At 45.5% G+C, this 13098-nt stretch overlaps 1 protein-coding gene across 11 annotated transcripts in view; it reads right to left on the bottom strand.

The window, feature by feature from the left end:
* Positions 1-3961: 3961 nt before the first annotated feature.
* Positions 3962-13098, bottom strand: part of MORC2 (MORC family CW-type zinc finger 2) — a 55785-nt gene continuing 46648 nt past the window's right edge. For 6 of the 11 annotated variants that reach the window (XM_033518303.1, XM_033518304.1, XM_033518305.1 and 3 more), the window contains 11 exons: positions 10486-10618; positions 10066-10140; positions 9580-9954; positions 9041-9181; positions 8895-8949; positions 7982-8123; positions 7458-7649; positions 7270-7363; positions 6315-6389; positions 5737-5925; positions 3962-4880 (listed from right to left, as the gene is read on the bottom strand). In XM_033518303.1, the coding sequence (XP_033374194.1) occupies positions 4812-4880; positions 5737-5925; positions 6315-6389; positions 7270-7363; positions 7458-7649; positions 7982-8123; positions 8895-8949; positions 9041-9181; positions 9580-9954; positions 10066-10140; positions 10486-10618 (1540 nt within the window). In that variant the 3' untranslated portion in view covers positions 3962-4811. Of the gene's footprint in view, positions 4881-5736; positions 5926-6314; positions 6390-7246; positions 7364-7457; positions 7650-7981; positions 8124-8894; positions 8950-9040; positions 9182-9579; positions 9955-10065; positions 10141-10485; positions 10619-13098 lie in introns of those variants that run through there. The other 5 variants (XM_015644056.3, XM_015644059.3, XR_001524277.2 and 2 more) reach the window with 4 other exon arrangements.

Here is a 13098-nt window from a genome sequence, read left to right as displayed (position 1 = left end):
ATTGTTTCTGTCGTCTCTCACTGATAGCTACATCTTATCAACTGACCCACAGCTTGTTTGTAAAGACAAACCCATCATTCCTCTCAATCCCAAGCAAGATAAGGCGTACTAATGACCCGGTGACTTATGCCTAATACCGACCTGATCTGATTCCCCAAAACATGCATCTCAGTATTCAGTTCCCCGTAGCTCTCCCCCTTCCTCGGAACTTTGTTAACAATCCAACAGACCTCCCTTCTCGGAAACTTAGTTAACAGACCAACAGAAAATATGAATATGCAACAAACTCTAGAAGAAAGAAAAAAACTAAGAAGACTGAACAGCCTTGGGCTGTAAAAACTGTATAAAAACGCATCTCTCCAAAAGACAAGCGGTGAACTTGGGGGAATCAGTGTGATAAAGGCTGATTCAGAGTTCACCCAGAGCTGATCCCAGGTTTGACGCTAACTGTCATTGTGGTCGTTTCCAAAATTCGATTTTTGCAAATTTTTCAATAAAATTCTTATTGATAAATTTGGCTGCATTTAATTTATAACAGTACTTCTTCCTTTTGTTTCTTTCTTTCATGGAATTTTGTCCCATCTGTTGCTAAGAAAATATAATGACAGGTTCTTAAGAGAGATGAAAGAAGTTGCCAGGCTCAGGGGAGGAGGGCACCTGGCTGCACTTGTCTTACCTGAGGGTTTCTCTCAGAGGGTCAGAGATACTGAGAGAACTGGGCTGGGGAAAATGGGGCTGGGTGCAGCTCCTAGCTATCTTGCTTTCTCGGGTGTCAGAGGGGAAAGAGACTGTAGTTGCTGTGGGAAGAATTTGCCACCACTGCGGGGTTCTGTCTCCTGCTGCTTTCTACCGTGAGTGGAGCTCTACTCATGGCCATTGCACTGGGACCTTATTAGCACCATTCCTCACCAAACAAAGGACCCTTCACCATCTGCTCGGGTGCCTCAGGGGAAATCCTGGCATCCCTGAACCCCTTCCCCCTCCAAGGGAGCCTCTCTCAGCCCTGTTTGGGAGCTGGCTTGCTGCTGTCCAGCCCCCTGTGCCACCGCTACTGATCTGGGGTTTTTTTGCAAGACTGTAACCCCACACCCCCTTGCCTGCTGGGACACCCCACTGCTCCTGCTACAGCTGTTGAGTTTCTGCTGCCTCTTGCTGGCTATCCCCGGTGAGTTTGTTCCTGCCATTTCAGCTAGCTGCTTCTGAAGTTCCTGCTGGGACACCAGGATCTGCTGCCCTGGGAGGTTTGTGGAACAAACCCTTTTTCAATCCCTTCCGCCGGCGTCCACCATTACCCTGTGAAAAGAGACGACCGAGCTGGCGCCACAGCGCCCCCTGCAGCCGCAGGGCCATCATCACACCAGCCCTGCCTGGCCGGGAGCCAGCAGCGCCCCTGCCGGCTGTGCCCAGAACTGCACCAAAGGGGAAAGTGCCGGTGGCCGAGAGAAGGCTGGGATGGGTCTGTGCTTCTGTTCATTGTTAATGCTGTTGTTGTTTGTTTGTCTTGCTCTACATACTAGTAAAGAACTGCTATTCCTTTTCCCATACCATTGCCTGAAAGCCCCTTAATTTCAAAGATATAATAATCCAGAGGGAAGGAGGTGATAATCTCCATTCTAAGGGATGTTCCTGCCTTCCTTGGCAGACACCTGTCTTTCAAACCAAGACAAGGTGAAAGCTCTGGCTGACGAAAAGTGTGTCAAAAAGTGCTCCAAAAGGACAGGAGCCACACAGTCCTCCTCATTTCCTTGCTAAGAAGCAACTCTGGGCACTGAGGAACTCTCAGGGACAATGAACACCTCCAAAACTGCATGCACACACCCCTCAGCATTTTCCATCCAAAGCAGATCAATTTTATTTTACACCTCTGCAGACCTGTGCACACAGGACATCCCCTCCATTTCCACAGCATTTTAGTCCACAGCAATTATCAAGAATTGGTGAATTTCCCAGACCCACTTGGTTTCTTCCAGAGTGACCTTCACTGCCACACTGTCTTTACTTTCCTGCAGACAAGAACGTCAGTCATCTGCTGTTCCTGCTGCTCTCAGAAGCAGATGCAAAGGGAATGTGGCAGAGAGCTTGAAGGAAAAAATCCAGCTTCATCAGCAGAAGTGAGCTGGCATGAAGAACCCAGCTGACTGCTCTGGGAGGAATTTAAAAAATGGAGTGCATAAAGAAGGGATTAAGCTAGCCATAGGAGGGGGAGGGGACTGTTCTGCAAAATTAAACTTGTGTCCTTAGTACTTCTGCTGTAAGAAACACCTGAAAGTGAAGAGTTAAGGGAACACCTGAGGCATCAAGGGGCTTAACTGCAGGACAGAGGTGTCATGACAGGGCTAGAGGCATGGGACAGTTTCTTGATGGCAGCTGGAACGACCTTCAAGATGTGTCAGAGACACCCCTGTGCGATACCAGGGAAGAACACCCATGGGAACACCATGTGGTGCAGAGCTGTGAGGAAATCTCCGCCTCTGATTTTAAGAGCTCAACAGGAAAATGCCCTGAACCACCTGCTACAGCTTTGGAGAATACCCCACTTTGAGCCAGCAGTTTGGATCCCCTCTGGAGGCATTCTGGGCCTATAGGTTTTAGAGGTGTTACTAAAACCTGACATTACACACAGATTTGCTTAACAAATTTACAGAAAGAAAATCAAGAAAAAGAAAAAAGCAGCTGCAGAGGATTGCCTGAAAGAGTTTGAGAATGAAAAATGTTTTATTGGCACTTAAAAGTTCTTGGCTTGCTCTTCCTAGCAAAAAACCTTGGTAGAAAATGAAAAAAAATAAAGGCATTAAAAAACGAGTTAAAACTGGAAATGAGAAGTTCCACAGAACAGAGGAGGAAATCCCCCAAACTTCTAAACAATTGCACTTTCCTAATGTGAGAGAAGTAGGGAATCAAACTGTGCCAGGAAGCTCAAGAACTGTGTAAGACCTGCTAGCCCCATACTGGTGCCCTGTGGCACCAGTAAAATGTTACTTTTTTATTTAAGATATTTTTTTAATTTTTTAAAAAATACTTTTTTATTTAAAATGTTACTATTTTATTTAATTAAAAAATTAAAATTAAAGTAAAGTAAAATAAAAACCTGTGTGCAGCAGCAGTTCTGAACTGCAATACAACAAAATCTCCTCCTCTAGAATGTCTGCTGGCTCCTGCGAAGGACAGGCTTCTTTCACCTTAATAAAAAAATGTATCTTCTCCAGATTATTTTCATCAGAAATTGCAGTGTATCATCACTACTAACAAACCTCCAATATGCGTGAGGAAATGGAGACTGGTAGAGCCTGCTCCTTTCTTTAAGGAACGCTGCCCCTCTGTGCAGGAAGATGTATGAGGATGGGGGACTACTGCTTACCTTCATTTATTGTGGGATGTCATGCCCAGATTCTGGATGGAAGCAGTCAGTCTCACCATGTGCTGTGACAAGCACCTGGAATTCAGGTAATAAGCAAAAGCCTTCCCCCTCTTCTGTGGTATGTAGAAACTTTGGAGTTCTTCAGGACTATAAACAATTAGTGACAAAGATTTTCTGTGCAGCAGATATTTAATTTGGAAGGGTTTGCTGCAAAGCATCTATTACACATCCATCCCCAAGGGTCCATTCCACCTGACCTCCCTGATAGTGGGTACCTTCTGCTCACACCATGTTTCTCCAACCATGTGGCTTGCAGGGTACTCCAGTTTCTGAGCATGAGTCCACAGACGCTTTGTCCTAGTGGGCCTGAGAAGCTGCTGGCCAGCTGACAAACTCTGACTGAGTCCTCTTGGCCAAAAGTGGCCTACTAGGAGCTGGCTGCAGCTGAAGGATAAGGGACAGGTGATTTCCTTGCTGCAGGCACAGGCCCAGATGTGGTGCAGTGTGGGGTTCTGAAGGCTTCAAATAGCCTCTCTCTAATAATTAGAAATCTCTAATTATAAAATTACCTGGTAGAGGCAATTGATAAAAACAACACAAACCTGAGGGGGTGACTATAGAACAGGGGTCACTTTATTGTCAGGCAGTCAAGAAGTTCTTCTGACACTGTAATTATGTCTCAAAGAAACAGCAGCCGAAGTCAGTGATTAAGTGACTGCAAGCAGACAATGTGAACTCCAGCATTCTTTTCTCTGATGCTCACAGCCCACTGCAAGCAGATCAGAAGGTAGATCCTCTTCCTTAAGAACCCTCAGCCTCTCAGCTGTTACCATGGTGGCGGTTTCACCTACTTGCAGAGACCTCCTGTTCAGGAAGCTCATAGCAGGTGCCAGTGCCGAATTTCTGAGATCCACCGAGGTTCCATCCCCTCACACTCATACATGGACATCTCCTGTCCCTAACTCCAATTCATGGTTTGGCTTTCTCTAGCCCAAGTTCAGTATCTTCCACAAAAATCCCTGACCACCTCTGCCACAACTCAAGGTGTACTTTTAAGTTTCTGCTAGGTTCTTACTAAAGAACCAGTGAGCTAAGCAGGGTGCTCTGAGCTCCCAGGCTTAGCATATGAATATACTCGCATAGCAAAAAGGGTACTCACACTTCTACATCACTAAAAACACCCATCATATCAGGCACAGTTCCCATTTCTTTTAAAAATAAATATTTATAAACAAAAGGAAGAGATTTGGAGAACTACAAAGTTAAAAATTTTCCTGCAAACAGCACAAATGTTTCTCATGTACAGTCACAGGAACAAGTTGTACATCAACATGAGCGCTGTCTAAAAAACTCTCTCCTCATCAGCTGCCCCAGTCCACCTGCACAGAGATCCACATCTCCCACTGTAGCAGCCATCTCTTCTGCACTTCTCCAGGACTTGTACTGGAGCTCTTCAGTCTCCTTTCATGATCAAGTCCTCGATATATGCATCCAGTTCATCATCTGTATTAATATCAATGTCCTGAAACCAAAGCAACAAGAAATACCAGTGAAAAATGAATCCTGAAGAACAGTGCAAGAAAAGAGGAGCCACAGCAGCTTAGCATCCTTTGTTACATGTGGCCTGCTCAGCCTCTATGCCCCAACCTCCAGCACTCTCCACCTGCTGACAGCTGCACTGACAGCACCCCCAGCTTTCCCTGTCAGCATCTGAAAGACAACACTGGCAACCCATCAGCACCTGATGCTCAAACAATGCACTCAAGTGATGGATTTACTGTACTGATTTCAGTTGAGGCAGGTTCAGTTTGGGTTATTTTAGATTTAACACATTTTCCTAAAAGGGAGCAACTGCTTCCAGATGCTTTCAGTAGCCTTTCCAGGTCGATCCTGATTTTATGAAAGTAGTTTTTATATTTAAAGTTCGTTTATTTATTAAAACATTTTAATTATCTATTTCATATTTTAATTTAATAGTTTAACTAATATATCAATTTCACTACAAGACTTCTTACTATTGTTTGTTTAAAGGTTTGCATTTCTCTATGTGGAGTTCATCATCTGCAAAAATGGGGCAAAAATGCCCTGCTAAGCACTGCCTATGCCTGGGGAAATCTCAAGCATCCTCATGGCAGAGAACAAACAGAACTGTGCATTATGTACACACCATGAGAAATCATTCTGTAAGAATTAACATACATCAGGACTCCCACCCAGGGCCTGGTTCCCAAAAGTGGGCAGTGACAGCCCAAGCTGTTCCCAACTGAGGAAGCTGGAGCCCAGTGAGATACTGGACTGAAATACTTGTAAATCCTGGAGGGGATGAGTCAGGTGGCTACTCTGAGGCAGCTCAAGGTTTGCTACTCCTCCCCACCCACCTCCTGCACTTTCTGCAGAAGGGCCATGATATTAGTCCTAAGCTTCTGCAGTTTCTCCTCCGTTTCCTTCAGCTTCCTCTCTGAGTTCCGGAGGTTTTCCTCACAGGCTTTGGCCCGAGCATCAGCACGTGTCTGATATGAATTGCACAGGTTCTGCAGACCCATCTCATACTGCTTAAAATATTCTTTCTGTAGTAGACAAAACACAACAGATGACAAATTAAGAGAAAGCACCAAGCATCACAAAGACACGAGCACTCACAGGCTCTAAGACAATCTAAACTCCTGGCCCTCATGATCAAGTCCTCCCTGCAGTGTGCTCCTGCCCTGCCCATGCTCATATTTACATCTGATTTGCCTACAGCAGCCAGTACAGATTTCACACAGCTTTTCACATTCTTTCAATACCAGAACTACCCCCAAAGCTGCCTGAATTTAGATTAAGGGTTCAGCGTACTTTAAAAACCCTGAATCCACACACATGCTGCAGGCCTGACATCCCCTGTACACTGTATCCTTAGTACAGATCACCCAGACAACATAGCCTCTCACTGCAAGGTAGGGACAGCTACACTCACCAAAAACCCCAGACACAACCAAGATGTCCTGTGGAAGGAGCAGGAGTGGTAACTCCAGCAAATGCCAGCAGATGCCTGAGTTAACAGAAGGGGAGGAGACAAAAGAGAGACTTCCAATATACACAATGCGAGTGTGGGAGTAAAAAACAGAACCGGCTTTGGTCATCTGCAGGCAGCTTTTTACATATGCCTCCTGGAAAGGTCTCTCTTGGTGGTATGTTGAAGAAAGTCAGAGAGGCCAGTTCCCTTGCCCTGCATTCCAGCCAGCACTGGGCCTCCCAGTACCAGGCTGCTGGTGGAAGCTCAGTCCCACCCGTCCTGTGCTCAAATAAACAGAGGTCAAAAGTCTTAAGGTGTGAAGCTGACTCACTGGCAACCTGCTCTCCTGGGGAAGTGGGAAGGGAAGGGGTTGGCTTGCATGTTCTCTCACACTAAAGTAAATGGCCTATATAGGAATTGAATCCACACTCAACATTGTGGGTTCAATCTCTGTATAGTCCATTTACCTAAGAGCTGGACTTGATGATCCTTGTGGCTCAGAATATTCTGTGAATCTGGGGATAATTATTTGTTGTATTATTTATAATTTTTAAGATTGTCTCCAGATAAGTTATAAGGCTGGGAGCAAAACAAGCAGGTTTTTGTTTCTACAAACCTCTAAACTGCTCTGTCTTTTTCAGAAGTTTAACAGCAATGGTTAAGAATTTAAGATAGTAGCAGCCAATAGCATTCCCACACGAATGCAAGCTAATTAGAAAAATCCTCAGACAACTGTTAAAAGACTCAAGGCATCTCTCAAAGCTCTCATTCTTTCTGTCAGCTATGTTAGTCTGCCAAAGATCCAAATTATCTTTTCAAGAGTGTACTCTTGCATCAGCAAGATGCACATTTGCCATACGAATGGAATATGTGTGGGTAAAACACAAACTTACTTTTCTAGAAGTACTGAACTCACCAAGGGAAACGCCAACAACCCTTCTGAGCTCATGGAACTCAGCTCATTCTTGGAGATTGGAAAATTTGGAGGCAAGAAGTATCGCAAACAATTCCTGTGCAGGAAAACAAAACACAAAGCCAGAGTTGTGAGTTTAACAGACTGAAGCAATCAGATTGCAGAGTTCACAAGGTCTGCGGTGAACTCACCGAAGGATCTGGACAAGCAAGTCAACTGTTTCTTGGCTGCTGCTGGGACCAGTGGTGTCAGGCTCAATTCTGACGCAGTCTGAGGTAGAAGGTTCAGCCATGACCACTTCCTCTTCCTGTTGTGTGTCTGGAGCCTGGTACTCAGGAGAGGGAGGCTTCATAAGCCTTACATCCTCACTGCCTTTCTCTACCCTGAGAAGTATTAAGGGAATGTCAGGAATCTTTTCCTACATTGGACTTACCTGAAACACGGTTAACAGTTTCATCAGAAGCTGTACCCAAGTGTCACTTAGACCTCTAGACACTGCCTAGAACTAGAACAGTTGCCTCCAGGGCAGGCATCAGAGTGACAGACTGATGGAGTCTGTCATGCCCATTACTTATGAAGCCCTGGATAGTCCTGACCTCACAGGTTTCCTGCCATGACAGCAGCATATTTGTCTTCAGCATCTATGGCAATAAAACAGGCCCTTCCTCCCAAAAACAAAACAAGCCTCCAAAATCCAGTAGTTTGAGACAGTTACCAGCGATCCCTTGGTGTGGTGTCTGTAGGGACATAGTCAAACTTCACCTTCCACCGGATTGCGTGCCTGACCTTTTCAACAGCTGTGACACGGCCTGTGAACCATTCCTTGTTCACACGCACCTCCACGTGCAGCCCCTTATCTGTGAGGGGGAAGCAAAGGTGTTTGCAAACATTCAGATGCTGGAGAGCACATTCTACAGGAGCTCTACAGATTTAGGCACCTCAGCAGGGAGGACAGCTGTGAAAATGCCCTCAAACAGTATGGACACCATCAAAACACAATCAGCATACAGATCAGCTCCTTCTGAGAAACATGAAGATGCATGGAAATGAGCTGGCAATTCCAGATGGAAGGTTTCTCCTGCACTCCAAGCTGTTTGACATGGACTTTACAGTCTCATGATGGGTTCCAGGACAATTTGCCACACGTTGGTACTTGGGGGTCACTTTCCAGACATCTCCCTGGAAGCATGCTGAAAAGATGCCCTGCTCTGGCAGATGGTGCAGTATCACCCTGTCAATCACCTTTCCTGGGGTCTCCCAGCCCCTCTTCTTTCACAGCAGTGCAGCCAATCTGGATACAGCCCTGAGCATTTTCCAGCTGGAATGGCTGAATGATCCACTCAGGAAGAGTGAACATGTCATCAACTACACCCTGCAGCCCAGCCCCACCCCCGTCAACGTGATGTAGCCATCAATCACAGACCCTTCCATGCCACAGCTGCCTCTGGTTTAATCAAAGGGTTCCCCACCAAAATGTTTCATGCAAGTTAGAGCAATCTTGGGGTTTGTAATTCAAATTTACACTATTTCTTATTTTAAAATCTCATTAATGAAATCACACGTTTAACTGGTGCAACAGCACTTTTCTATGTCAGATACTAGCGGCAGCCCAAGGGCTCATTTCTCACCTTTCTGTGCTTTCTTCAGTTCCAACAACTCTTCCTCTCCAGCACTGTCTGTGAGCTGAGAGCAGAGAGCTCACATTAGTTATCTTCCATCAAGATTATAAACATCTGATAAGTACCTTCTGCTGGGGAAACTATCACGGTCTTACCTCCACCACCACCTCACTGGAATCCTTCTCTTCTTTCACTGCCAAAAATTTTCCTCGTTTTGTCCTCTCCTTTTTGGGTTCCCCCTCCTCCTCAGACCCATCCTCTGGGATGTTCAAGGCCCTCTTTCGAGTGCTGGAGGCCTGAAAGACGCAAACAAGCTCTAGCTATTAATTCCAGCCTGCTTCCAACCAAAACCTTCTGGCAGCCAAGTTTAAAAAAAAAAAAAAAAGGCTCAACATCCAGTATTTAATTTGGTAGTTAGCTTTCTGGAAGGTTTTAGAGGTGCTACAACATCATGCAAATGCTCACCCCACCACTCCGTGTACGTTTTTTTTTTCCTGGGGAAACAATCTGCTCTAACAGGAAAGAGATGAAACCAGTCTTCTCAAGAGGTGTAAATGGCACCCTAACCCAAGAGTAAAGTGAAAGTTCTCTTGGCCTGTGCAGTGCCCACAGTGCACATACCACAGGAAAGAGCAGACAAGCTTAGAGTGACAGTGGGTGAGGAGCTGAGGGGTTTCATCCCACTGATTCTTACCTGTAAACATCTGCCAGAGGCAGATTTCCTTACTGCTGGCACCTTGGCAGCTTTTGGATTGGGTGTCTCACGTGGGCTTTTGGGGCTCTGCAAGCCAGAGAAGGGCTTCATGCCTGTACCTGGTTTGGCAAGAGTTTTTAAAGTGCTGTTAGACTTCCCAGATGTCACAGTGTGATGGTATGTCCTGGAAGTGCTGGCCTCCTCCTTGAAGAGCATGCTGGCTAGCTTGGGAGAGCTGGTATTTGGATGATCTGAAGAGCTCTTTTTCAGCTGACTGCAGTACTTGGGAGGAGGTGAAGATCCTGGTGGTCTGCTGGGAGCATTCTTTATGACATCAGGCAAAGGAGGAGATCGTGGGCGCTGAGCTCGGGTGTGCTGAAACAAAGGAGAGCAGAGGGAGAGGAAGGGTAGAAGAGTGGGGAACTGCTGTTGAGAACAGTTAAGGAAGCATAAAGGAGTAAAAGCCTACAGTAGGATCCCATTTACCTCCCTTGAAGGCCGTGTGGTCACTTCCAGAGGCAGTTTCTTTAAGTCAGACTGAGAGCGAATTGAAGTGGTTTTCTACCAAAAAAAAAAAAAAAAAAAAAAAAAAAAAAAAAATAAGAAGAAAACCCAGAAAGGTCATGTTTACAAACTGTCGGGGGCTACCTGAACCCATCCCAGAAGTTTTCCAGGCTAAAACCAAGAATTTTATGGTGTATGTTGTGTCCTTCAAGAGAAATCCCTTCAGCTGTTATTCCCATCTTCACAACAGTAGATTAAATACAAGCTGAGATAGTCAATTTCTGTTATTAGAACAGTCCCAGCCCCACAAAGGAACATAGGTGGTTTTGAACTCAGCAGCAGCCCTTTGCACAAGGAGGTCCATCACACCTGCTCTGTTTGGCTGGAGACCCCCAGACTCACCTGCAGAGCTTCCAGCTTTTCCTGCTGCTGGTGGATTTTCTCTGTCAGTTGCTTCTGCTTTTCCTTATTTGATTTCAAATCTTTTTTTAGAGTTCCCAGTGGTACCTTCTGCTTCTGCTCTGCAGCCTCACATCTAGCATGGAAGGAATGCAAGACAACCTCAGCAAGGACAGCAGAACCTATATCATCTCACACAGAATTATCCCAACATCCCATTCCAAATGCATCAGGAAAGCTACTTGCCTTTCTGCAGTAGCTACAATCTCAAAAGCAGTGTTTTTCATCTTGAAAAACAGATATTAATTAAGGATCAAAAGCATAGTTGTTAACAAAAAGGCATTTATGCTGGGAATCACCAATTCTGAGCCCAGGAACTGTGACACAGCTGTGATAGCTTCTGTACTGCACCCGTACTCCACTTCTTCAACTATTTTCCTTCCAACCAGCTTATTTCTTCATATCAATTCTTTCTACAGACCTTCTCTTCAGAAAGGAACGCACAGTACCAGAAACCCATGACTAAGACATTACCACAAGCCTTCCAGCCTCAGATGCCTTCTGTCTTGCCACTCAAGGCCTGGCAGTGTCCTTTGCAACATCTGCTTTTTCCATCCTGTTCAGCCTATGGCCTACAACAGTGGTGAGTATCCTACTCTCCCAGGTCCTCTCAGGTGCAGAATCCTGGAAGAGTCCTTGAGCGAGAAGCAAAACAGGTAGGAAACACTCTCTCAAATGGATTGGCATCACCTTCAAAGTGCTGGCTAAGCAGCTGGCCCTCAGGAGCACTGCCAGAGGAGAAAGAGGGCAGGACCTCTCAGCCCAGGCTCATCTCCTATCACCAAACAGAGTCATGGAAAGACAGACCAAGATCAGCCCTGCTGGGGTAAAATCATGCAGGAATGGTTTGAGCCAGGAAAGCAGCAGATAGCCCTTTGACAACACAAGAGATCCAGCAGATCTCACTCTGTGTTGGAGTCTGAGATACAGTGTGTATGCCCTTGTTTTTAATATTTAGTTCTAGAATTCAAAGAAACACTGAATTTCATATAATATGAAATTCATGGACATGTTTTCATGGTGATACATGAGAACAAATGCTAAAGTTAAATAAGAAAAGTGTAAATGTGTAGATTAGAAAGTTTCTTGAATCACTGGGTGAATGGGTTGAGGTTTAGAGTTTAAAGTAGTTTAGAGAACAGAAGACAAGATGGAGGATTTAGGGTGTTGTCTCTTGTCCTTCTTCTTTCTTCTTCATGCTCTTTCCTAGAGGTTTTTGGGTAGTAGTAGGTGATTGGATAAAAAATGCCGCAGTGCAGCACAAAGGTGTTGGGTCATTGGGTCACTAATAAAAATAACTTAGTTGGCATCTGTTAATTGGGTAAATGGACATATGAAAGACCTTGAAGAAGATCTTTGTTAGCCATTTTACCCCTTTACTATCATAGTGCACATAGCTCCTTGTAATGCTGATAAGAAAAAATAAACAACTGAGACCGAACGAGAGAAAAAACTCGCCTCCCGTCTCATCAATCTTCAGTTCAAAGGGAAAAGAACCCAAATCAAAAAGTCCATAAAGAGACAACTCTGCACTGGAGCCAAACTGGTAACCTGCAGATGTGAGTCTTATTAGTAAACAGAGAACCCTGCTCTCACTGCAGAACACTCAAGAGCTCCAAGAAGCTGAGGAGAGATGATTTTATCAAGATCTCTATCTACCAGATACACACTGATCAACTTTGTGAGTGAGATGGAGCACAAACAGCAGTTCCTCCATCAGCCTCTTCCCAGCTGAAGCACTGCTGGGGTGTTTTCCTTGGCTAAGAAAGTGTGTGTCATCACAACAAAATTACTGCCTGACACAAAACCTGCAGTTCCCAAAGGTAAAGTTGAACAAGTGGTACCACACACAGTTTCCCAGCACAGAAATGCATCTTCCAGGTCATGGTAAGGCTGGAAGCATTGCCAAGCTGTGTCTTATAGCACAGTAAAGAAAGAAAGCACCTTGAATTCTGCGACAAGAAAAATTCAGACTCTTCACGGCATCCAAATACAGAGATTGCATCACTGGAGGCAGAAAACCAGAACAAAGGAATTTTCTTGGTAGTCAGAATGGACTAAAACCAAGACTCTGATGGTGCTCAAGGAGCTTTGAGACAACAAACATCTTCAGCTGGTGTTTCAGCCACTGCTGGAAGTTAAGCGTCCTTCCTTTTGTTCTGTCTCACCTATGGAATTTTAACCCATTAGTGTCAGGGAAAACCTGATTGCTGGTACTTAGTGGGTGCTTGAAAAACACAAAGAGTTCAGCTGGGCCTAAATGGGGAGAGAGGCAGGAAAAAGGGAGGGCAGGTGCAGCTGGGGGCTGGCTGGTTTCACTGGTTTCTTCAGCTTCAGAGCAGGACACTCACTAGGAGCTGCTGCGGTGGGGAGAAGGGAATTCACCATCACCCAGACAGAGCTGCTGCTTCTTCTCCTTCTTCCCTCTTTGTTGGTGGCCTCGCACCCCCTGTCCTGCCGGGACGTGTGGCAGTGCCAGGCACCGCCGAGGAGCTGCTGATCCACCTCAGCCACCGGCCCAGGATCTCAGCTCATCCCTGCTGTTCCACCTCAGCC

Source organism: Parus major, chromosome 15, assembly GCF_001522545.3.
Source record: "Parus major isolate Abel chromosome 15, Parus_major1.1, whole genome shotgun sequence".
NCBI classification, from domain to species: Eukaryota; Metazoa; Chordata; class Aves; order Passeriformes; family Paridae; genus Parus; species Parus major.
Note: the sequence above shows the minus strand (reverse complement) of the source record. Positions and strands in the feature narration are given on the sequence as shown.